This window comes from Caretta caretta, chromosome 3 (genome assembly GCF_965140235.1).
Source record: "Caretta caretta isolate rCarCar2 chromosome 3, rCarCar1.hap1, whole genome shotgun sequence".
Classification (NCBI taxonomy): domain Eukaryota; kingdom Metazoa; phylum Chordata; order Testudines; family Cheloniidae; genus Caretta; species Caretta caretta.
Window position 1 is genome coordinate 84,531,558 of NC_134208.1, and position 25,847 is coordinate 84,557,404.

Genomic DNA, 25,847 nt, shown 5'->3' on the forward strand with positions numbered 1-25,847 from the left:
GACTTTTAAAACATAGCTGTACAGTAACTCCTCGCTTAACATTGTAGTTAGGTTCCTGAAAAGTGCTACTTTAAGTGAATCCAATTTCCCCATAAGAACTAATGTAAATGGGGGACGGGGGGGGGATTAGGTTCCAGGGAAAAAATTTTCAGCGGACAAGAGACATTATATACATATACAGTATTAGTTTTAAATAATTATAAACAACCAACTTAATACTGTATTCACCAATGAGGATTGTGAAGCTTGGTTGAGGCAGGGGTGTACCAGGGTTTGGGCACAGGGGCTTGCCCCAACCCCACTCCAGCCACCCGGCACTCTTGCTGGGGAGCAGGGTCGGGGCAAAGGGGCTTGCCCCGTTTCACCTGCTTGTCCACTCCCTGGCAGGAGCGCCGCGTGGGCCAAACAACCTTATAATGGAACAGTGCATGACTTTAAAGAAACATGTTCTGTAATAGATCAGCAACCTAATAACAAAACAGTGTTAACCCGGACAACTTCAAGTGAGGCGTCAGACTCATTTTGTTTCATTTTTTTTCCTCCTCTTTAGCTGAGAGAGAGATCTACAAATACAACAGGAGAAACTGACTATAGTGAAACTGCTTATGCACAATGTTGTCAAATGTACCAAATAAAACTGAAAAGAATTTTTTCCCCTCTGTGAACTAATCTCTCAGCTACAGAAATTGTAGGTGTTACTCGTAATACTGAACTAGGAAAGAAACCGCATCTATTCTAAAGAATGCAACCTAAATCCCTGGCTTAAACTTACTGGGGTTTTCTGTAGAACCTAAACGCTTCCCAGATAAATTAAAACTACATGACAAGGTCACTAGTGTACTTTAGAGACTTTCCTACTCTCCTCTGGTTAAAACATCATCACCACCACATCAATTATTGTCATAAACATATAGCTAAGGGTATCCTAGAATTCCTCCTTACCTGTAAGGGGTTAAGAAGCTCAAATAACCTGGTTGGCACCTGACCAAAAGGACCAATGGGGAAAAAAGATACTTTCAAATGGGGGAGAGAGAGGCTTTGTTTGTGCTCTGTGTTGTGAGTTCTCTGGGGAAGCAGAGAAGCATCAGGTCAGAAAACTCCTTCTCCTAAAATGAGTCTCAATATTACAAAAAGAGTAAGTAAATAAGGCATGTTTTTGATTATCTTTTGTTTTTAGCTTGTGAATTTTCCCTATGCTTAGAGCAGTGGTTCTCAACTCTGGTCCACCACTTGTTCAAGGAAAGCCCCTGGCAGGCTGGGCCGGTTTGTTTACCTGCCGCATCCGCAGGTTAAGCCAGTCGCGGCTCCTACTGGTTGCGGTTCGCCACTCCAGGCCAACGGTGGCTGCGGGAAGCAGCGGCCAGCACATCCCTTGGCCCGTGCCGCTTCCTGCAGCCCCCTTTGGCCTGGAGCGGCAAACCGCGACCAGTGGGAGCCGCGATTTGCTGAACCTGCAGACCCGGCAGGTAAACAAACCGGCCCAGCCCGCCAGGGGCTTTCCCTGAACAAGTGGTGGACCAGAGTTGCGAACCACTGGCTTAGAGGGAGGTTTATCCCTGTTTTTTGTAACTTTAAAGTTTTGCCTAGAGGGGAATCCTCTGTGTTTTGAATCCGATTACCCTGTAAAGTTACTTTCCATCCTGATTTTACAGAGGTGCTTCTTTTATTTTTTTCCCCCTTTATTATAAAGTTCTGTTTAAGAATCTGGTTTGGTTGGTATATTATTCTCAAGCCTCCCCAAGAAAGGGGGTGAAGGGGCTTGGGGGGATATTTTAGGGAACAGAAACTCCAAGTGGTCCTTTTCCTGAATCTGTCTAACTCATTTGGTGCTGGCAGCAGTACCCATCCAAGGACAAGGAAGGATTTGTGCCTTGGGGAAGTTTTTAACCTAAGCTGGTAGAAATAAGCTTAGGGGGTCTTTCATGCGCGTCCCCACATCTGTACCCTAGAGTTCAGGGTGGGGATGGAACCTTGACAATTATAGTGGAAATGCTCTGTCAGAGAGGAGAGCCTTACAGCATGCCTAGATTAGTTATCATAATACTACCTACTAACGTAAAATGTAAAAGCCACCATGAAAATATGATACAGGACTCATTCATTGATTTATAAAATTTAATAATACGCTGCACTTTTGTGCAGCATATTTGAATCAGTGTAAAATTTTGCAGATTTTAATGAGGAAATTAAATTTTATTTTACTAAATTTTAATAAAATACAAATACGTGCTATTCACAGCATTTAGTAATCAATCAGTACCCACACATGAAGTAAGTGCACCTAAGGAGCAATGGTTACTAGTCTCATTGGATAACCAATATACTATATGTACTGGACTAGAAGTTGATTCACTCAATTCACTCATTCATATCAGAGATTCACTCAATTTAATAAAAATCATGCATGTCTTGGGTAGTGTAAAGATGCTCATTCTGTAATATGGTAACAACCTGTTAAATAAAGAGAGCCAATCATTATATTACTGTATATTTCTCTAAACAAAAGTTCACCGTTGTAATGATTTTATTTTTGACATTTATATGGCAAGAATTTTAAACCTATTAAAACTTCCTAAATAAATAGCTTTAAAAAATATAAACTGCAAAACTATACTGTACCTGTGGATTCTGATGTGAGTCTGAAGAGAACTTTTTGCTGTGAATGACTTGCCACAGATTTCACAAGTAAATGGCTTCTCACCTACAAAAAACAATAGCTTGATGTACATTCATAAGTTATAATTACTCTAATAATCAATACCACCACCACCACCAGGTTCTCATATAGCACTTTTCATCAGTACATCTCAAAGCACTTTAAGTATCATTAGCTACATATTACCGATCGGGAAACTGAGGTAAAGCAGTGAACTGACTTGCTCAAGGTCACCCAGGTGGCCAGTGGCTGAGCCTGGAATAGAACCCAGGTCTCCAGAGTCCTGTGCTTTATCCAGTAGGTCAGACTAACTGCTCATAATTACATTAAGTTCTAAGAAATCACCACTGTGCACATTAACAAGTGTAAAAGCAAGTTATTCATGCTTGCTAATTCAGGAATAAAGGAAGTTAAATTCTTATGCTTCTAGTGTAAGAAAGCATGGCATTCCAAGAGGCTGCATTCCGGCAAGATCATAAACACACACTGACCACAGTGAAGCAGTGCCAACTCCAGGGAATACAATGGAACTTCAGTGAACAGGAGTTTGGGTAAACTGGGATTTTACTGTCTACTGAATTACTCTTCTTACATGGAGCTAGCCAGAAGGATTAAATGCAGTGATAAAAAGCCACATAGTAGCAAGGCAATGTCCCAAACTGACAAAGCAAAGAAAGTGAACGCAAAGTAACAACATTTCTCTGTAGTGCCTAGATTAGGGGAGGGCAAACTACGGCCCACGGGCTGGATCCAGCCCGTCAGGGCTTTCAATCTGGCCTGCAGGATTGCCAGCTCCAGGCGCCACTCCTGGACATGTTGGCCACTTCCAGGAGCAGCACGAGGCCAGGGCAGGCAGGCAGCCTGCCTTAGCCTTGCTGTGCACCGCTGCCACCCTGGAGCCACTCGAGGTAAGCGGCGCCGGACCGGAGCCTGCACCCCTCGTGTACCCCAACCCCCTACCGCACCCCTCGTGTACCCCAACCCCCTGCCCTGAGCCCCTTCCCACACCCCTCCTGCGCCCCAACCCTTTGCCCCAGCCCTACATTCATGGCCCTGCATACAAATTTTCCCACCCAGATGCAGCCCTCGGGCCAAAAAGTTTGCCCGTCCCTGGCCTAGATATTTCTAGACATGTAATATGTCATGGATCACCATATAAGTGATTCATGTTCCCATCACTATCTAGGCACAACAAAGCAAACTGAAGACTGAGTAGAAGCAAATTTTCAGAAACTTTAAACTTAATATTGAATTTCCATGCTTGTCAGCTTTCACAAAGCCTAAAAAACCCCAAACCAAACAAAGAGTGATGTAACCAACTTCCACCATGCACAAGTTTTCAGAAATATTACAGCAAGACAGTACATTCAACAACCAAAAAACAGGGGTTGTTATTTTTTTCTTGTTCTTTTCACCTTTGGAGAAGGGCTAAAATCAATCAGCTTACCTCTCTCAGCTGCTATTTCCGATGCCTAGCCTGCCGTTTCTGGAGACAACGCTAAAATCTCTCAAATACATTGTTTTTAACCCTGACCTTGATACTATGCCTCTTCCTCTTACTTCTCACTACACACTCATCCCCTTGCTATATTTGCAGCACTACAACACCCACTAACAACTGAAGTGCTACCAACAAGTCTTACTCTAACAGCACACCATGCTGTCCTAGACAGAAAATGCAAAGGCCACAATCATGCAAACAGAAAAGGAGTACTTGTGGCACCTGAGAGACTAACCAATTTATTTGAGCATAAGCTTTTGTGAGCTACAGCTCACTTCATATCCGATGAAGTGAGCTGTAGCTCAGGAAAGCTTATGCTCAAATAAATTGGTTAGTCTCTAAGGTGCCACAAGTACTCCTTTTCTATTTGTGAATACAGACTAACATGGCTGTTACTCTGAAACCAATCATGAAAATGAAAATAATCCCTGCATATACCTTTTTCTAAAAATGAGAAAGCAAGCACTGACCCAATAACACAGACTATACATATGTAGGGAATTCCAAAAAGCAAATGTTTAAGGGTATCATTTATAAAAGCAATTTCTCCCTGTCACAGACAGAGAAACTATGAGAAGTTATACAAATCTGAAGTTGCATACCATGTTTTCATTTTTCTATCATTTTAAATTTTACAATAGAAAATTTTGCAAATCTAAACCTCCACAATGAAGATTTAAAGACGAATTACAAAGGCTTTGCTACATTTAAAACATGCTTGTAAAATTCCAGAAAAAGGGAAAAAAGAGTAATAATATTAACAGCAGATTCCAATTTAAAGGTATAATTGGCACAGTATTTTAAATTACTTTCCCGTTACTCCAAGGGGCAGAAAAACCCTGAAAAAAACCCACAAGTACCATAACAGTTTGAAATGCATTACATTATAACCTTTATTTTAGTTCTCATTGTTTATGGTATTTGTGGTGTCATTGGTAGGGAAAACAGGAAGTCCAAAACTGAGATTTCTAAGGATCTTGAGGTAGTATAGAATCTACTGTTGTTCAAGTAAGCCCAAAATACTTTTTTAGAATAATAGTATATACTTTTTCCCTTTCTGAATTCCTACAAGAGAATTATAATTATTTTAAAAGTCACCTTTCAAACATGACCTTCAACATGAATTACCTTCTTGGAAGGTTATGCTTAACCAGCAGGGGAGAGTCAGTCTGCCTCAGCTTGCCCTCTGACTCTCCAAGCAACGTACACCCTATGTATTTCAAATTACATTTCCCCTCTCAAAGTCTAGTTTATTAAAACATCATAAACTCTTTTACTGGTCAACAAGGTTCACTAATAATCCATCCCTCAAGAACTCTGGGAGAAGGCTTCTCTGTTCTTGGGTTGTAGTCAATAGGTTCCTACCACCACCTGGCTCTCCATCAGCCTGACCCAGTCCTCACCGAGGATTGTACCACTGAAGAGCCTTCCAGCACTTTCTGAACGTCTCCCTCTGTGAGAAAAGCAGCCCATCTTGTAGTAGGCATTGCTTTTAGGCTGCCTCACATGACCCTCTATTTTACACTGGCTACAAATACCTGTGGCCATTCCTAGGGGGTACACCTCCTCACTGGGAGCCAGGACATTACTGCACACCCAATGGAGATCTCCCTGCCAACCAGGGATGGGGTATGTGAACCCCATCACAGCCAACAAGTTGGTCTTAGCATTCCTTGAAAGAAAAATGGTGTGTAATATATACCTGTATGTGTTCTTAGATGTTTCTTTAACTGAGCTGCATCCATGAATTTGCGATGACACTGGTTACATTCCGGCAATGAATGGCCTTGTCGCAATAATAAAAAAAGTGTCAGTGCATAAGTGATCCCCTGCATTTCTTCAGTGATCTTTGTTAAAGCACTTCCCTGTAAAATAACCACTTTAATATAATATATAAAGACAACAACGATTCATTAGTTATTTCTGTTGCTGCACATCACTAGAAATGGCAGCATTATTCTATTCCATTTCCCCAGTTAATTCGATCACTGAAGAAAGGACGCTGGTTGTTTTAACTCCTACCTCTATCACCTTCCTTTTGGAGCTTTGTGATTCCTTAGTTCCTCTCCACTTTACATGCCTATTATCCAGCCACCATCTTTCTAGAACAAAATTAGCTGGGACTCCTTTTAAAGCTATCAATACCATTCAGCCAGAGGAGTAGCAGAAAAACACAAAGCACAATATTGACAACAGACAGTGATGGTACTACTTTTACTACTCATCTCTGGTGATCAGGTGACAGCCTAACAGATCATGATGATGGGAGGGGGAGAAAGCCAGGCAACCCGCCCGTCCTCCCCCACCAGCCTTGTTATACCTGTGTGCACTCGGTAATGACTCTTCAGTTGTCTCTTTTGGCTAAAATACTTTCCACACTGATCACACGTAAAAGCCTTCTGTCCTGTAATAAAAATTAATATCCCTAAAAATATACATAATTCCAAAAATTAAGCTAAAACATAACTAACATTTCTGTATAACTTAGCTACCTTATAGCATAAGAGTCTAACACTTACTTTAAAAAGAAAATACTGAGCAGAAATGTTTGTTTTGAAATGTCTAATACTTAGTATAGCTAGATTATATTTGTCTTTGATAACTTACCTGTGTGTAGGCTCATATGTTCCAAAAGAGAATGTTTTGTTGTTAAAGCTTTACTACAGACAGTACAGGTATATGGTCGCTCTCCAGTATGCATCCGCTCATGAACCTGAAGAGAGTGCTTCTGGGAAAAGCCTTTACCACATTCATTGCATTTAAAAGGGCGTTCTCCTAAAAGTAAAGCGCCAAGACTGTAAATAGCAAAGAGTTATTGCTAATAAATTTCTAAGTAAATATTCTAAGTTGATAGCAAGATGCATGACAGGACATTATCACCATTAAAAAATGAATTTTCAGTAGACCAGGAGGATTAATACAGACAAAAACCTAAGCTCCCTTATAGCAATCATTAAAAATCAATCATTTTATAAGTAGCATTGGATAGGCACTGCCAATATCCAATTTAATGTTTTTCACTGGAAAAAATAATTAACTAGATAGCAATCAGTGTGCAAACTACAAAGGTTATAATCTCTGAAGATAAGAATTAAGTAAAATAGTAGAAACAAAATCTTGGTGATCCACCATATATATCAATACCATGATATAAAGCAACATTTGAATAATTACAATGCAAACCAATTGTAGCCAGTTACCATACCCTAACCCAAAAAAGGTAGTTTTTATGCCTACCTGTATGACTTCTCTGATGAATAGCTAAAAAGTGATTATATTTAAACACTTTGCCACATTCTTTGCAACAAGCTTCAGAACCTGTGCGTTTTCTTTTTCTATCAGTTCTCTTTGTCAATACTTTTCCATCTTCATCACCAACAAGTTTATAATCTTTTAGCTTGATAGACCTCCGTATTCTACGTTTGCTATAACGACTCTGATTGCTCTGTATTCCTTGAGATTTAGGATCATAATTCTCATCCTTCTCAGCTGATAGATCTACAGCAGCTTCTGAACCACAAGCTGGCTCAGTTTCTTCCACTTCTTTCCTTACTGGAACTTGTTCACTGGCAACAGTTTCTTCCGCTGCAACTTTTTTCATAAAATTTTGTTTATTTCGCACTGAATTGTTCTCTCTTAGCTGCACATCTTCAACAGAAGATGTCCCAAATTTTTCCTCTTGAGCATTCTTGACTTTTCTTGGTCTTCCTCGTTTTCGCTTTGGTGGATCTCCATTTTTCTTGTCATTTGCAAAGACAACTACTGAAGCACCACTACTAGATGTGAGAGGATTATTTGGGCTATGGTTGGTCTGATAATCTGCATGTGCCCATACTAAATCATTCACTTTTAGGAGCTGTGCAGTTGCCAGTATTTGTTCCATGCTTTTTTCATTGGAATGGAGATAACCTGTGTAGATAAATTCCAGTAGTGCACCAAAAGTGTCTGCAACCATTCCCTCCAACATATAAATTGATTGGCTTATCTCTCCCTCATCTACAAACATCATTGAAAAGTACTCACTGCTGGCAGCAAGTAAAGCTTTGTGGGCTCTGAAGTGCACATCCTCTACTATTAAAGTGATATCACAAAGAAAATTCTTTTTCCTTTGTTCTGCAAAATTAGCTAGAATGGTATCTCTGTGAGCCTTGGAGTGGATAACAACAAGCTTCTCTGGAGGGTCAGCAATTGCTTCTGCCATTTTTACTGCAAACAGGAAAAGAGTTACCTACAAGAGTAAAATGGTATTATTGAAAAAAGAAACATTTTTAGAGATTTGCATTACAAAAAATAAAATATTACAGCTTACTCCATAACTAAGGAATTTCTGCAGCAAAACTGAAGCTTTTGACCTAGTTATAAAAAGTCAATCCTGACATATACTTTTTCCCTTCAAATAAAGCAAAGTTTTTAAATACTTAAGAACATCTATAAAAACTTTGTGAAATGCAAATTATTTTTGACTACTATTATTTATTTAGTACCAATGTGCCTCATGCTGTTCAGTACCCAAAATGGCTGCCCCATCTGAAACTAATGTCTTTTGGAACTTAAAAAAAGACAGTGGAAAAGCTAACTTTTGTTTTCATTAGCTTTCACTTTCACAAATACCTTAGTTAGGGTTATGATGGGACTTCTATTAGAACCTAGGATGATACCGTGGCCCACTGAAGTCAACAGCGAAACTCCTATGGGGAGCAGATGGATAGCTCAGTGGTTTGAGCATTGGCCTGCTAAACCCAGGGTTGGGAGTTCAATCCCTGAGGGGGCCATTTAGGGATCTAGGGAAAAAAATGGGGGACTAGTCCTGCTTTCAGCAGGGGGTTGGACTAGATCCAGAGGTCCCTTCCAACCCTGATATTCTATGATTCAAGAAGGGCATGGTTTCACATGCTAACTTCTGAAAAATTCTCCTTCAAACCTTTTCCTGCATATTTTTAATCCAGAGGTAGCTGTGAAAGAAATAGCACTAACAAATGGTAAAAATGCTGGAAGCTGCCAGAGCCTTGCTTATATGATGGTTCCTACCTATATAAACACAAGTTCTGCTAAGCCACTGGTAGTAATCTTTGTGATTTATGTTTTTTTGTAAAATTCTGTATTGCAAGCATAGTCTAAAAGAATGAAATTAAATGCAAAAATAATAACGCAACTTTTAGGCAACAAACAAAACAGCATGCTTAAGCACAAAGTGGTCAGGGAATGCAACAATTATGTTTTGTACAGTAACAACTGTAATTTGCCCATATATAATATATTAACGACCTGTGATATTAATAAAAATAGTTAACTTTCAAATAAGAAAAATAAAATAAGGTTACATGTTTAAACAATTGCCAAGGAATTCAAATTTATGGTTCTCGTAACATTAACTTGCAGAAGCTGCACATGGCTTGTAGGTATTTCGGTACTGTATACATTCATAGCAACACAATCATATCATTACTTTTCTGGCTGCAAGATCCTAACAATATTTGTTGGTTTTTCTAAAAAAACATACTCTAGGGAGGTTATATAAAACAGGAATGCACACTAATATGATCTGAGTTGTAGCCATATCGGACCCAGAATATTAGAGAGACAAGGTGGGTGATATAATATCTTCTATTGCACCAACTTCTGTTGGTGAGAGAGACATGCTTTCAAGCTACAGAGCTCTTCTTCAGGCCTGGGAAAGGTACGCAGAGTGTCACAGCTAAATTCAAGATCTAACAGCCAGTTTTAGCACAAGTAGTTAGCACATACTCTACCTGTTCAATCTTGTATTAAGCTGTGACACCCTGAAAATCTTTCCCAGACACGAAGAAGAGCTCTAGGTAACTCGAAAGAATCTCTCTCTCACCAAGAGAAGTTGGTCCAATAAAAGATATTACCTCACCTACTTTGTCTCTCTAATATGATCAGACAAATTTTGGTCCAAATTTTGGTCCATGCTGATGGTCTGCAGAGAGCTGGCTAATCACATGGTGCTAGTTTCTCCTCACTGACAGCTGTTAAAATGTTTTAGGACAGCTAAAAATAATAAAAACAATAAAAATATCCAGCTTTAGGATATTTTAAATATAAACAATGGTTGTAATTGTAACACAGATTTGTATAACTGCCACCTGGGAGAAGTTCCTTTCCAGGCTTGCGAATAGGAGGGGATGGTGGTCCACAAGACATTGTCTGTATAAAAATGGGTACCGTGAAAAAAGTTTGAAAACGTGAAGTACAGGAATTGGTCCTGCTTCGAGCAGGGGGTTGGACTAGATGACCTTCAGGGGTCCCTTCCAACCCTGATATTCTATGATTCACCACGGCGTCAAAGAGCTAGTAGGGTCTCTAAATATCGAATAACCGGAAAGGGAGCTAGATGAGCACTAAACAGCACACTGGAGACTCAAGGATCAGAGCTCAACAGCAGGCGCAGACTAGGATAACAGACTTTTGGCATCTGCTTTTTTTTTAATTGAGGCTGAATTATTCATTTTAACTTTTACATCAAATCCCACCTAAAGAAAAAAAACCCAAACATTCTCTGAAACAATGAACAGTTTATCAAGAGGATCTTGGCTGAGATTGCAACTGCAGGTATTTGAGCGGGGCTCTGGGAACCAGGATTCCAGGGTTTTACTCTCAGCTTCTGGTCCTGGTTTACCCTAATCCTGAGCAAATCACACTTTTCCACACCTCAGTTCCTCATTTATAGATGGGGGGGCGGGGCATATGCCCCATAAAGCTGTTGCGAGGAGTGGTATGCACACAGCAGCCTAAAGCTGTAAGTCTCCCCATGAGGTAAAGTGCTATGTTGGCCAACACAAGCAGGGGCTGTGATCCCCACGTTACAGCGTGATGGGGGGCCATGCACAAAGGCTGACTCGAGTGTATGTTATAGACCGCTAAGACTAGGGGCTATCTCAGACTCTGCGGAGAAGAGGCTCCCCCTTCAGGCTGGGGGGGGGCGGGGTGGGTCAGGCTGTGTGTGTGTGTCTGTGTGTGGGCGGGGGTGGGTCAGGCTGTGGGGAGGAGGGTCTCCCGTCGCGGCGCGGGGGAGAGAAGAAGGGGTCCGGTCAGGCTGTGGGGAGGAGGCTCGGGACACTCCTTGGCCCCGAGCGCTGCCACCTCCGTGCAGCTGCAGTGCTCCAGCGAGCCTCCTCCCGCCATGGCCCCCTTCCAAGCTGCATGGCCAGACCATCCGCCCGGCGGCCAGTGGGTTTCTAGCCCCTCAGCCCAACGACCCACCCGGCCCGGAGCAGCCTCAGGAATCGGGGAGAGCCTCCTACCGGGGGTGAGGTAAGGCCCGCACAGACTCTCGCAGCCCGTCGGGGAGACCTGCGCCGGCCGCTACCGCAGGCCGGGGAGGCCGCCCCGGCTTGGCCCGGCGGGGCTCACTGATCAGCTGCAGCCGCAGGCAGCGTTCAGGGAGGGTGCGCGCCGGGCCGGGCCGGGCCGGGCCCAGCTCTCCTCCCCCCTGGGAGGGGTACGAACCTGCGTCACGCCGTTGAGCTGCCCGCACGTCCCTCTCGGCCGTTCAGGCAGCAGCAAATCGGCCGGGGCCTCGAGAAGGCTCCAGGCGCAGCCAGCACAAGCCCCGCCTCCTTCGCAACGAACAGCAACGGCCCCTCCGCCAACGTGCCTCAGCCGCCCGGCTCCGCCCCGCGCGCACTGGGGGAAGGCGCGGACTTCTCTAGGAAGCGGCCCGCCCCTGTTCTGTGGTAGGGACTCGCCCGCGGTGGAGGAGGGCCTGCACGTCCGGTCAGGGGCTGTGGGAGGCGACGGCGCCGCGTCTCGCTGGGCAGTGGGGCAGGCACCAGCTGGGGGCGTTGCCTGCGTGTGTCCCGGGCCGGCTCACAACTCGGGCAAGGCGCGCGCCCCCGCCCCCACGTAGGTCAGCGTCCCACTGAGTGACACGTTCCGGTGCGCTCGCGCGCTTCCCCCTCCTCGCGCCGCCGGGCTCTGGGAGCAGCCTTCCTCTAGCTTGGCCCAGCGTCGGTCTTCGCTCACTTGGGCACGCAGGGCCCACTGAGGCAGCCTACATCAATCCTCACCTTGTAACCGTCTCGCTTGTTTCAGAATAGCAGCCCTGTTAGTCTGTATGCGCAAGAAGAAAAGGAGGCCTTCTGATGAAGTGAGCTGTAGCTCACCAGAGCTTAGGCTCAAATAAGTTGGTTAGTCTCTAAGGTGCCACAAGTCCTCCTTTTCTTTTTGTGGATACAGACTAACACGGCTGTTACTCTGAAACCTGTTAAGGTGCCACAAGTACTCCTTTCCTTTCTGTGTCTCACTTGTGTCACCGCTTCCCAACTGCGGCCAGTGCAACACCGCGGACCTCAGCCGCCTTCTGCCAGAGAAAGGGTTGCTCGTTCTCTGCACCCGCTCACCGCCCTGCCAGTCTAGTCCCAGAGTTTAGAAAGCTCTTGCTTTATTTAAAACATATTTTTTAAAAATCAGCAAATGTAGAAAGAAAATGCTTGAAAGACCCCGGCTAAGAAGCGGGCTGGGCTTTGAGAACTAACTTTTTAAAAGTCCTTCCAAACAGAATGATAAGGGCCCGAGAGCGGATGGATTCTGACTTTTTTTTCTGAGATAAAGTTCTTTGAGAATTTTTTAAATATTTTAGTTTTACATTCACACCCTCCTTAAACTGTATGTTTCTACAGCCACATTTACAATAAAGAACTGGGTAGAAGCAATAAAAGGAACAGGAAATAACTACTGTAGTCAGATGTCATGTCACTTGTAGATACTTGTTTCCAAGAGTGTTCTGCTTGGGTATGTTTAAAACACTGGTATCTTAAAACTCCTTGATTTTTGTTTATGAGGAGACCATTTTCCTCAAAGGTTTTTTAAACATCCTGTGTTTCCCTAAATGATTAGTTACATTGTTAATAATCACAAATAGATACAGAAGTGGTAAGTATAAAATCTAGCACAAATTAATCAATTTAGTCATGTCTAACTGCCTCTTTCTGTACAACGGTGTGAAAGTAAGTTTAAGATTGTTCCATTACATCGAATAAAAGAATGCATTTATTGTACTGATAATGCTGACATACTGAGAGACAGAAAAATGATTATGTGAAAAACTAAATTGTACAATTCAGTGAAGTTTTCAGAATATTTAATAATTTTCTTTCAGTGCTGATCAAAATATTCCCTACTTTTCAAGATAATAAACATTTCTAAAATATATTGTATATGATATATTAAACTAAATACGTTTTTACAATAAACTACATCAAATCTATGCCAGGAATCATAACTAAATTCTACCTATCAGAGTCTTATCTATTTATAAAAGTATAACATTCTTTGTTAACACAATTACTTTTATGGCTAAACATTTATGACCAGTTGAAGTACAAAATAAGTAAATTCACCAAGCTAGTCAGAATTCAGTAGTTCAATGAAAATGCCCAATTATTTCATTGTTGCACATTTCAAACTAACCAGAGGTTGGATCCACATCTTTAAGAGACAAAAACATCCGTAATTTGTGATCAAAGTCAATAGGTCTATTTTGAGGTTCTTTGTATTTACGGGTCATTTTGGTACCCAAGTAGGGGATGAGGTCACAGTGATCTATGAACTGCTCCAGTTTCCTCTTGTACTTCTTTCGTACATATTCTGAGCTCCTGGGGTTGTAAGCTGCAAGAAATCAAATATATTAAAATATACCATGTTACATTTTTTTTTAAATTCATATTGCAATCATCATGATAGATGGAGTCATATTACAAAGTAAAGACAGAAAGATCAAACCCACACCTTTCCCCCTCAACTACTGATACTATCACCACAGACTACATCCGGAGCCAACATGCCCAGATAAAAAAAAAAAAAAGGTTCGGGATGTGATTTTCAGAAGTGCAAAGCATTCATAACATGAATTTAAATAGCCATGGGTGCTCAGCTTTTTGTCCTTTAAAAAATAGCATATTAAAATACATCTTAAATAGCCAAGTGCAAACAAATTTCAGGGCCAAGGGCCTTACATTGACGATAATCTCAACCCCACTTCTTCCACCCCACATTTTGGTATTCAACCATGGTGACAGAAAGCAAGAGTATTCTTGTTGAGTGTCATTGTAATGAGGCATCGGGGCAATGGTGGTTTAAGACAGCCAAATCTCAGGCCAGTCAGTGCTGTATAGATGATAATCCATATCTTGAATGGGACCTAGAACTGGACTGGACATCATGGGGAACTATGCTATGTGCTATAACAATCTGTTTTACTTAAAAAATGTATGTACCTGCATGTGGCACTAACTGAAGCCTCTGAGTGATTTGTAAGCGGAGCACATTACAGCAGTCAAGCTAGTGGGCATGAATAACTATGGTGAGGTAACCTGTTTCCTTTCCATGAGTGACATCTCTCCTAATCTGTGATTTATAGGCAGTGCCTTTTCTGCACAGTTTTTGGAAGCAGTTCAGCACCGTTACTAGGGAACTCTGAGTTAGACCATACCTATTATTTCTGCCCACCAGAAGATTGCTTCCAAAGCCACAGAAACACTTACATGTGATTTTGAAACAAAACCCCAACAATAGAATCAAAACTGGTAGACAAACTAGATGTCATTTCAGTGTGGGCATGTGTTAGACATAAACTCTACTTCTGGTTTTCCTATTTGGAAATCACCAGCATGGGTGGATTGTTTCAGATGTTCTGAAAAGAAATGATCAGATACCAAACTTCCATTCTGGAGCGCAGCATCTCCCGCAATCTGTGACTGATGTGTACTAAGCACAACAGTGAAATAGTAAAACACAGGAACAAAGAAGGAAAGAGATAGTGTAGGTAAAAGGGAGACAAGAAATCCAAACTGCTGGAGAAAAAAGATCTAGAAGAATTTACAATGGGACCAACACATAAAGCACCTTCCCACAAAGGGTGTATTTAAAAGGACAGGAGAGGCACTTAATGTTTAAAGCGTTGTTCAAGGATCAAGTGGCTACTCTATATATTTCCTCTGTAGCAGTCAAGGCTCTGTCTAGAAAACTGCTACAGAGTGTGTGGAATGAAGTTTAATCCCTGGAACTGTTTAACAGATGCTACAAAGGTATTAACAATTCAGCACTTCATTCGCATGGCCAGGGAGAATCTGGAGGCCTATACACTTTGGGAGAAAGTAAATGAACCTTGAGGCTGATTCTGTGAATTAATCTGTATGTCTGAGATCAATTTTCATGTCTCTTTACATGTCCAGATGGTGCCCTAAATTCTCCTTAGATTGGTAATGGTTTGAACACAAAGATAGTACGATTTCATGAGAAGTGTGGAAAATATAATGTATTGATTAGAAAGCATGTGGGGATTAGGAAAACCACTTTGTTCTTGTAGAATATATGATATGGTTCTTTCATTGACAGCACGGCGGGCTCTGAAACCTTTCTTGTTGAATTAATAGTCACAAGGAAACAGGTCTTGGTAGAAAGATAAATATTAGAACATGTCATAGAAAAAATAGTTACAAACAGGTTCATTAATTATTGTTCTTCGAAATATGTTGCACAGGTCCTTCCACTCTTGATGTCTGTGCACCCAGCTGTCAGAAACTTTTTCCCCTCCGTGGTACTGGTTGGGCAGCTTTAATTCCCCCAGCTGGCATATGCTGCTGTGTGCAGGTATAACAGGCAGAGCCCCCCCTGTTCCTTCTTGCCATAACTCCAATGTAGAGGTGTAGAAGGGCAAGTTGGGGAATAGATATGTTCAGCACATTTTGAAGAACAACAGTTATGGAACAGGATAGTACTGTTTTTAATTCTTCAAGTGATTGCACGTGTGCATTCCACTCTTGGTGACTCACAAACCATAGAACAGGAGGTAGGATTGGATTCTATTTCAATAAAGATTGGAGAACAACTCATCCCACTCTAGCATCGTCTGTGGTGTCTTGGACCAAGCACCAGATTGCCACTTTACAAATGTCTGCAACTGGAACTTGTGCCAGAAAGGCCACTGAGTTTGATTGTGACCTCGTCAAATGAGCTGTAATTCTGATGGGCGGAGTGACATTAGCCAATTCATAGCTTATGTGTATACAGGATGAAATCCAGGAAGAAATTCTTTGGGTGGAGACTGATTGACCTCTTACTCTGTCAGCCACTGCTATGAACAACTGGGAAGATTTACAAAAGTGTCTAGTTCTATCTAGGTAAAATGCCAAGGTTATTTTGATGTCCAAGGTATGCTAATGCTCTTCCTCCTGGTTTGTATCCTGCTTGGGGCAGAGAATAGGCATATAAATTGGCTGGTTGACGTGGAAAGAGGAAACCATCTTTGGGAGGAACTTCAGTTGAGGGCGCAGGCAAATACAGTCCTGAAAAGATTATATATGGAGATCCTGACATTAATGACCATAACTCCTTTACTCTTCTAGCTGAAGTAATGATCACCAGAAAAGCCACTTTCATTGACAGAAGCAGCAGACAGCAGGTAGCCAACTATTCAAGTGGGGGACCCATAAGTCTTGACAGTAAGTAGGGTTAGATTCTACGGGGAACAGCATACTGCACTTGAGGGTATAATTTGACTAAGCCCTTTAAAACGTTATGAACATGTCACTGGAGAAACAGCAATTGTTCACCGTAGGATGGAATGCTGAAATTGCAGCCAGATGTACCTTGATGGAACTAACCACCAAACCTTGGTATTTAGGTATAATGAGTAGTCCAGAATAAGTTGAACTGAATAACTGGATGATAACACCCCATATTGATGAGACCAGCTGGACAAATGCCTCTATTTAATCACTCTTGTAGAAGGCTTTCTACTATGTAGCATGATCTCTTGAATGCCTGTTGAGCAAGCCTGCTCCCTAGTGTCTAGCCTTGGAGCATCCTTGCAGTTAAGTGAAAGGATTGTAGGCGTGGCTGAAGAAGGCAACCATGATCCTTGGAGATTAGGTCCAAGTCCAATCTAAGTTAAACTGGAGGTTTCACTGACAGCTCCAGGAGAGTGGAGAGCCATTGCTGATGGGCCCATGCTGGGGCTATAAGTATGACTCTGGCCTGGTCCTGTCTTATTTTTAGCAATACCCGTGAATGAATTGGATTGGTAGAAAAGCGTAGAGGAGTGTGCCTGACCACATCAGTAAAAAGGCTTCTGTCATAGAACCCAGACTGTGGCCCCATAGGGAGCAGAACTGCTGACATTTTCTGTTAGATTTTTTCGCAAATAGGTCTACTGGGGGAAAACCCAACTGCTGGAAAATGTGTGTGGCCACATCTGAACGAAGAAACCTCTTGTGGTGACTTGTCAACGATCTGCTCAGGTGGTTTGCTAGGTCGTTCTGTACACCTGGCAGGTAAGATGCTTCTAGATCTACTGAGTTAGCAATACAAAGCTCCCAGAGTAGGGTTGCTCCTTGACAAAGTGAAGAAGAGTGGGCTCCCCACGGCTTGTTGAGGTAAAACATTGCTGCCATGTTGTCTGTGAGGACTAACAGCCTGCTTCCCCTGATCTGCAATAGAAATACTTGCCATGCCAGACTGACAGCTTGCAGTTCTCTGACACTGATGTGTAAAGCTAAATTCTCTGAGGACCACAAACCCTGCGTCTGTAGAGAACCAAGCTGGGTCCTCCACCCCAGGGTCAAAGCTTCTGTCACTAGCATGAGAGTTGGTTGTGGGCAGGCAAATGGAACCTCTACACACACATTGGCTGCATCTTTCCACTATCTAGGAAGGCAAGGACATGTGAGGGCACTCTTACCATGGAGTCCATGGTGGCTTGGCGTGTAGTGGGGGTATGGCTTGATGGTGGCTTGGTGAGCAGACTGATGCCAGCCAACCCTCCAGAATTCTGAGTGGCAATCTAGTGTGATGAACCACATAGAGTCAAGAGGTCATGTGACCCAGAAGCCTCAAACAGTTTTGTGTTCGTTGAGACCAGATGAGGCTTCAGTCCTATGACACTTGATCAAATTGCCTGGAACTTGGAGTCTGGAAGAAAGGTCTTGGCTTGAGTTTAATCCGGCACAGCCCTGCATGCTTGGGTTGGAGGCGGGATTTAAAAAGCAGCCAGATAGCTCAATGGGGACTGGCAGGCCAAGGAGAAGGACATGCTCTGGGAGCTCCAGAGAAGGATGTGACCTGATCTTGCACCCAGCCAGGGAATGGAGGGGGAGGGAGTTACAGCTCCCAGAGAGTGGGAGTAAGGCAGGAAGTCTGGAAGGCAGCATGCCCCAGGGATGGATAGTGGCTGGCTAGGATGCAGAGGGAGGTATAAAGCAACCCTGGGAAGCTGACTTGAGGCTGGCACAGGACACCACAGGGTGGGCAAAGCTGAATCAGCTTCCCAGGGTTATGGGTCGGAACCTGGTGCAGTGGGAGAGCCTGGGTTCCCCTACCCTACTCAAGAACTGAACCCATTAGGCAGGGCTGCTGCTTGGCAACTAATCGCAAGAACTGTACTCATTAGGTAGGGCTGCCACTTGTGGACTGCACCCACTAGACGAGGATGTCACTAGAGATGAACCTTTGGATGTAATGGCCACGTGGGGCCGTAACCACTAGGTGGGAGCTGCTGCACCTACCGACAAGCCCTTATAAACTCTATTCTTTGGACTGGGGAGAGGAGAGATTTTTCAGTGTTGATTAACAGTCCCAGAGCATTGAACACTGAGCACTGACTGTTGACTCAGGGTAACACTGCTCTGCACTTGCTGTTTGGACTGGCCCATGACAAGCCAGTCTAGGCAGGGATAAACCTGCACTCCCGATCTTTGAAGGAATGCAGCTACAACTTCTATGGCCTTTGTAAAGACCCTGGGATCTGCTGTCAGGCCAAAAGATAGTACAGTGAACTAGCAATGGTTCTGATTTACCAGAAATTGGAGGTACTTCCTGTGAGCTTCACTGATTGCCAAATGGAAGTAGGCATCATTTAAGTTGCTAGTGGCATACCAGTCCCCAGCATTCAAGGAAGGGATAATAGAAGCTAGGGTGACCATGTGGAACTTTATCCTTTTTAAGAATTTGTTGAGTTGATGCTTTTGGAATTAGGAATGTTGGAAATAAAACCCCTTCCCTCTGAGACCATATGGAACCTCGTCTTTTTCTCCCAAAAGAAGAATGATTGAACTTCCTGGACAAGGTATTTCTCATGAGAGTGGTCCCTGAAGAGGAAGGGAGGGGTAGAAGCAAACTGGAGCTTATATCCCACTTCCACAATGCATTACTTGTCCAAAGTAATCCGGGATGAAGCACTGCAGAAGTGGGACAGATGGTTTGCAAAGGGGAAAGGATTTGGGTCTGGAGAGATGGAGACTGATGTGCTGACTTGGACTGGCCCATCAAAATGGCTGCTTTGCAGTTCCTGTGTCCTGAGGGGCCCCAGAACTAGAGCAGCAGGAGGGGGAGGCTTATGCCTATAACTAAGGCTAAGATTTTGTCATGGTTATTTTTAGTAAAAGTCATGGACAGGTCATGGGCAATAAACACAAATTCATTGAAGCTGTGACCTGTTTGTGACTTTTGCTGCTACGCCACCGTGGTGGCTGGGAGCTGTGTGGTTCCCCCTCCACCCATGGCAGCTGGAAGCCGCAGGGTGACCATATTTCCCAAAGAGAAAATGAGACACCCCAGCTGCTCACCCAAGGTGTCCCCCTCTCCCCGTGTGAGGCTGTCACTGGAACCTTGAGGAGGGCCCCCTCAGGAGTCTGTCACCTGTCACTGGATCCCTGCCAAGGACCACTGGGCTGTCAGCTCCAGAGTCCTGCAGCCCCTGGGACTGAAGCAGAGAATGTCATGGAGGTCTCTGAAAGTCATGGATTCCATGAGCTCTGTGACATAAACATAGCCTTACCTATAACCCCTGGACCACTCTTTTGATAGGTCCTGTCCAGGAGAAGGAGCAGAACATTGGTGTGTCTGATGTGGCTAATAGTGCTTCCTGACAGGACAGGAGTGTAGAGACACAGGGAATCCAGGATGGCTCTAGTGTCCTTAAGTGCATGGAGCTTGCTGTCTGTCTGGTCTGAGAATAGAGAAGGATTCTCAAATGGTAAGTCCTAGATAGTGCTCTGTACTTCACAGGGAAGATCAGAAGACCATAGCCAGGATGATCTACTCATGGCCACTGTAGAAGGCATGGTTCTAGCTGCCAAGTCTGCTGTGTCCAGCCCCACCTGCAGTGATGTTCTCATGACTAGTCTTCTCTCATTGACTAGGGAAGAGAACTCCTGTCTAGCGTTCTCTGGAAGTAGCTCTTTGAACTTTTCCATGGAGCCCCATACATTAAAATCATACAGTCCCAGCAGAACCTGTTGGATAGTGATACACAGCTGCAAACTCCCTGTTGAATAATTTTTTCTGCCAAATACATTCATCTTTTTAGTATTCTTTGAGTTGGCCGTGGCAGCCTGATGCTCTTGACACACTCTCTCTCATTAGCTGCTGTCATGGCTAATGAGCCTGGTGGCAGGTGAGAATAGAGGTACTCAAAACCTTGATAGGGTACATCATATTTTCTTTCTGCCCTTTTTGAGGTGGGAGATAATGAAGGAGCCAGCTACAGTGCCTTTATAGGCTCTACTATTAATTTTTTAATTGCAGAGCTACCTTAGAGGGAAACACTGATGATAAAAAATCAACCAGATGATGTGAAGATTCCCTGACCTCTTTGACCTATACACACCTAAGTCTTCAGCCACTCTATTTAGCAACTCCTGGTAAACTTTAAAGTCATTAGGAGGAGGTAAAATTGTTTGTGATGGGGTGTATCTACCCCACACTGGCCCACCTGGGACTGCTTGGCCGCGCTGCCCAGAAGGCAAGAGCAGCTGTAATAACGCTAGCTACTAGGCATTTGAGTCATCAACCCCCCACTCCCATTTTGCTTTTCCGCAATACGGCACCCTGCGACACTGTTCCAGACAAAACAGCATCATCTGCCGAGGATGAAGAGGAAGCCAAGAGTGGGAGAGTTAGAATCTCCTCTGCGGGCTGTTGCTCTGGCACTGGAGCCTCTTCCTGATGCTCAGTACTGGGCCCGGTACCAAACTCTGGAGATGGAGCGGTTCGGTGCATAGACTCAGGCCTTCTAAATGAGAGCATTGAGTATATACAGTCTGGAGAAGATCTGAATGTTGTGGGAAACCCCCATGGATTCCAAAATGGCCACTGAAATGGGACAGGGCTCCATTATCCTGGCCACATTCCCATGGGAGGTGCCATTGCTGGTAAGTAGGAAGAGAGGATCTGGGCAAAGACCGGCAGGTACTGCTTCAGGGTTGAGACACGTATGACACCACCCCTGAGTCTGACAAGGAGAATTCTCTTTTCTCTGACCATGGCAGAGCCTATCCTCTTGGTTTTGGGGGCTTGTGTTGTGAGCCAGGTGATGGGCAGAGTGATGCCATCATAGCAGGCTTTCCCTGGGATGGCACTGCCTGTCTGGGAAGTGGGCAACTGTGGTACTGGTGTTGGAATCACTGGCAGCTTTGCTGGGGGACCAGACTCTTGTAAGGACAGGGACACCAGCACAGAAAGACAAAGCAGGTTCCTTGCCACTGCAAACACCTCTGGAGTAGTTGGCACTGAGGTGGTCTTTTGTTGCGGTGCTGAAGAAGTTGATGGTGCCTCTTCTGCCCTCGACAATGCCCCTTGTGGTGCTGGAACCGACTGTGCTGACTTAGACACACATTTGTCGGAGTGCTTAGGGTTCAGGTGCACTCTATTCAACTCCTTGACTATCTTACCAGACTTAGAGGGTGCAGATCTTCCCCTGGAAGCCTTGTACTTTTTCCTCAGTAAAGGCAAGGGAGAATGGTGCCAGGATTCTGCTAACACAGGAAGTGCACTTCTCACTGAAGCTGCAGCACTCAGCACTGGGTCAGACTGGGATGACTGACTGTGTGCTGAACACTGCTTCCATCAGCAGGAATTACAGCCTGGCCTTCCTACCCTTCTTCATCCTAGGCTTGAACTCTGGCACCCCAGTGTTCATGGGTGCCTCTCCCAAGCACATTAGGAAGCTATTGTGCAGGTTGCTAACTGGCGTAGGCCTGGAGTAAAAAGCACCCGGTGACCAGGGCATACCTTGGTACCATGAATAGAAAGACCCCAAACAAGGAAATGACAAGTCCAAAAAAATGTTATTTTTAACACTAAGAGCTAGACTAACAATATATATTGTGACAAAGTTCCTGCTCTACTTTGGTGGGTCTTGCGCTTATTGGCGGATTTGCTCGCCCTGGAGCTTCACGGCAGCCCTCAACTTGGCCATTTTTGTGAACCCACAGTCCAGGTCGACTCCTCCTGCATCTGACCAGGAGTTGGGAGGATTTGGGGGGAACCCGGGCCCGAACTCGACTGAGGGTTCCAGCCCAGGGCCCTGTGGAATGCAGCTGTCTAGAGTGCCTCCTGGAACAGCTGTGCGACAGCTACAACTCCCTGGGCTACTTCCCCATCGCCTCCTCCCAACACCTTCTTTATCCTCACCATAGGACCTTTCTCCTGGTGTCTGATAATGCTTGTACTCCTCAGTCCTCCAACAGTCCGCGTTCTCACTCTCAGCTCCTAGCGCCTCTTGCTCCCAGCTCCTCACACGCACACCACAAACTGAAGTGAGCTCCTTTTTAAAACCCAGGTGCCCTGATTAGCCTGCCTTAATTGATTCTAGCAGCTTCTTGATTGGCTCAGGTGTTCTAATCTGCCTGTCTTAATTGTCTCCAGAAAGTTCCTGATTGTTCAAAAAACCTTCCCTGTTACCTTACCCAGGGAAAAGGGACCTACTTAGACTGGGGCTAATATATCTGCCTTCTGTTACTCTCCTATAGCCATCTAGCTCAACCCTGTCACAATATACAGTATGTTACACAAAGGCTGAGAGAAGAATTGTTCCAGCATAGAACCGAGTTCCAACATAAATTGTGGGCAGTAAGAAGGAACTGAGAACTAAGGATGGCTCTGCCCTTTATACCTTCACATAGTGCCATGTGCCAGGAGGGGGAGCTCAAGCCACCAAATGGGTACCGCAGAGGGAAAAAGTTTCCAGTGCCGGTGTGCTGAGCACACAGACACCAAGAGTGGAATGCACATGTGCAATCACTCAAAGAAGAACTGAAAAATGATAAAGCAAGAGTCTGTAAGACCTAATGCAGGTCCCACTCTGGGATGATAGTCACAGGGCTCTCCAAACTAGTGATAAGGCATCTAATGGCCCTTGAGGCTCATAGGTGGTTGATCAGGGATTCTGTTGTTCCAGCTCATTGCACACTCCTGAGGGTCAAGACATATCCTTGACTTCTCATTGGAACCACCACTACATCTTCAAACCGCCCCCCCCACCAGATTTACCCAGATTTGAGATGCAATTCTATCCAGTTTTGGATATAACAAAAGATGTCTAGGATTCTGAGATTTCTAGGGTCAAGCTACTTATCCATGCACAAGAAGAATTTTATTCAGGTGGCCAAGAAAGTTTTACAAGGTTGGCTCCCTGACTGGGACTAGTAAACTGTTAATTCATCTATTAGAGAAGACCTCAGTGCTCTGAAAGCTCCATGGAGACACAAAGTATGTGAAGAACCCGATAGAGAAGATAAACTTGTCATTACCTAAAAAAAACCCCATGGAATGCAAGAGGTTAAAAATAACAAAAGGCAGGGGAGAGCTGAACCACTGAACATATTGCTCTGTCACAGGTAAGACTTCTGGTGAGTGGAAGTAAAGGATGTGGTCTTGCCCAGAGTCCGCTAGCAACAGCACTGAACCGCCTCCTATTTCTGCACAGAAGGCACAGCTCAGTCACAAACCAGGGAGATGTTAGACTCCTGAATACACTGGAGAAGAGAGCTTGTCCTCTCTGGGCTGGCTACAGATGAAAAGTTCTTTAGGCCACCCTAGTCACCTGTCTATCCAGGAGCAGTGAAAAGTCAAATAATAAGCTGATATGAACAACTGAGACAAAATTTGGGCATACTCCCTAAGTGTCGAAAGCAGTCCTTACACCTGTCAATACCAAAAGATGTTTTATTCTATCAACAAATATTACTTCAATCTTCTGTGAACTGAGTTTAAGTCAGCTAACTTTCATTAAGGATTGTATTTATCTACTGGGAAAGCAAGGAGATCCTAAAGAACGTAGGTTCAATAAGAATGAGATGCAGAACTGAAAATCATCAGCATACTGGTGGTATAACAGCCCATAAATAAGGGTAAGATTTAGTCATGGGTATTTTTAGTAAAAGTCATGGACAGGTCATGGACAATAAATAAAAATTCACAGCCCATGCCCTGTCCATGACTATTACTATAAATACCACTGACTAAATCTTAGCTGCTCCTAGGGCCCTGGACTGCTGCTGTTGGAAGTGGGGTGGGGGGGAGGTGGCCCTGGGGCTGACTACCCCCCACCACCCGCTGCTCCGAGGCCCTCAGGGCCGCTGCTCTGACAACCTCCGGGGTGGCCCCTGGCACCACTGCTCCAGGGTCACCACCGGGACTGCTGCTGCTCAGGCAGCCCCGGGGCCAGCTGCCGTGGCCACCCAAGGAGCAGCTGGTCTGGCTGGCTCTGGGGCTAGCTTTTTGGGTGACCCTGGGGTCAGCCACACCAGCTGCTGCAGCTGCAGAAGTCACGGGAGGTCCTGGAAAGTCACAGAATCCATGACTTCCTTGACAGACTCGCAGCCTTACTCATACATTTTGAAATTTTCCACAGTGACATCACAAACAAGCTAGCAGGTCAACAACACTTGACTATGGTAAAGGCTGCTAAAAGCTCTAATTATATCATTGTGTACATTTGACCTGTGTCTTTACCTAGAAAGTTACTGATGCAGCTTTTTGTATCATAACTAGATCTAATTTAGTGGATCAGTATGTGAATTTATGTTATGGAGCTGGCCTTAGAGCTACTAATGCTCCATGTGAATCTAAAATCTGTTTCAACTAAACCAGTTTAAAAACAGTTAGATCCTGCACTGATATTTTGGTTGATTCTTTTCTGGAAATTGGTGTAGGTCAGATAAATGTGTTAAGTTGATCTTTCAGCATCCTTTATTACAGTGACTCCAACCAGTTTTAAAAATGGTTCAGGTTGCCCAAAACACTACAGCTCCAGCTAGCTTTAAAAGCAATTTTTTTTGTTGTGTTCTAAAACTAGTTAATTGTGAGGAGGGGGATTTCCCTAGTGCGGTGATAAAGTAATATTAGAGTCTCACAATATTTTTTGGGGGGCCTATTAACACCTCTTTCACCTTGGTGCCCTATATATTTGCCAAAAACTTGTTTATATGTACTATGCTATGTATAGTATTTATTTTTTAAAGAATCAGACTTCAGAAGAATGGGGAAATCAGATGAGTCAGTGATTGCATTTTTAATCTAAAAATATTAAATAAAAGAATTCATTCCATATATTCAATTAATGCTATTACTATAGCACATTTTACCATACCTTTTAAATGACAGGCCACAAACAGCAGAGCAGTTTTTTTTACACTTAAGAATGGAAACTTTGGCTTTAAGCAGCCCACTTCATTCATAGCTTTTATTAGAGCAGTTGCTATCCCCTGAAGAAATAGAAATTTTTTTTTAAAAAGCCGTGAAGCAAGGACTTGAACACAGTACACCAAAAATACATTAAAGGCCTGATCCTGCTGTCACTTAAGTCTATCTGTATAAGTGTTGATATACCATGGTGTCTGAGCATCTAAATAAATGGGAGTTTTGTTATTGCCTTCAACAGGAGTAGGG

At 43.8% G+C, this 25,847-nt stretch overlaps 2 protein-coding genes and 1 long non-coding RNA gene across 14 annotated transcripts in view; 1 reads left to right on the top strand and 2 right to left on the bottom strand.

Annotated features, from left to right (window-relative positions):
- Positions 1-11,953, bottom strand: part of ZBTB24 (zinc finger and BTB domain containing 24) — a 49,169-nt gene extending 37,216 nt beyond the window's left edge. For 3 of the 8 annotated variants that reach the window (XR_007355861.2, XR_012667634.1, XM_075126640.1), the window contains exons 1-6: positions 11,628-11,944; positions 7,395-8,385; positions 6,765-6,932; positions 6,478-6,561; positions 5,860-5,943; positions 2,620-2,701 (exon numbers count right to left, since the gene is read on the bottom strand). Coding sequence is in view for 6 of the 8 variants with exons in the window: in XM_075126640.1 (XP_074982741.1) it covers positions 2,620-2,701; positions 5,860-5,943; positions 6,478-6,561; positions 6,765-6,932; positions 7,395-8,358 (1,382 nt within the window). In the remaining 2 variants the exon portion in view is untranslated. Of the gene's footprint in view, positions 1-2,619; positions 2,702-5,859; positions 6,023-6,477; positions 6,562-6,764; positions 6,933-7,394; positions 8,386-11,422; positions 11,596-11,627 lie in introns of those variants that run through there. The other 5 variants (XM_048844827.2, XM_048844830.2, XM_048844828.2 and 2 more) reach the window with 5 other exon arrangements.
- LOC125634296 (uncharacterized) overlaps positions 11,192-25,847 on the top strand; it is a 56,155-nt gene continuing 41,499 nt past the window's right edge. The window contains exon 1 of the long non-coding RNA XR_007355863.2: positions 11,192-11,432. This is a non-coding gene — a long non-coding RNA (uncharacterized LOC125634296). The remainder of the gene's footprint in view (positions 11,433-25,847) is intronic.
- Positions 13,172-25,847, bottom strand: part of AK9 (adenylate kinase 9) — a 241,372-nt gene continuing 228,696 nt past the window's right edge. For all 5 annotated transcript variants that reach the window (XM_048844821.2, XM_075126637.1, XM_048844820.2 and 2 more), the window contains 2 exons: positions 25,549-25,663; positions 13,172-13,787 (listed from right to left, as the gene is read on the bottom strand). In XM_048844821.2, the coding sequence (XP_048700778.2) occupies positions 13,585-13,787; positions 25,549-25,663 (318 nt within the window). In that variant the 3' untranslated portion in view covers positions 13,172-13,584. The remainder of the gene's footprint in view (positions 13,788-25,548; positions 25,664-25,847) is intronic.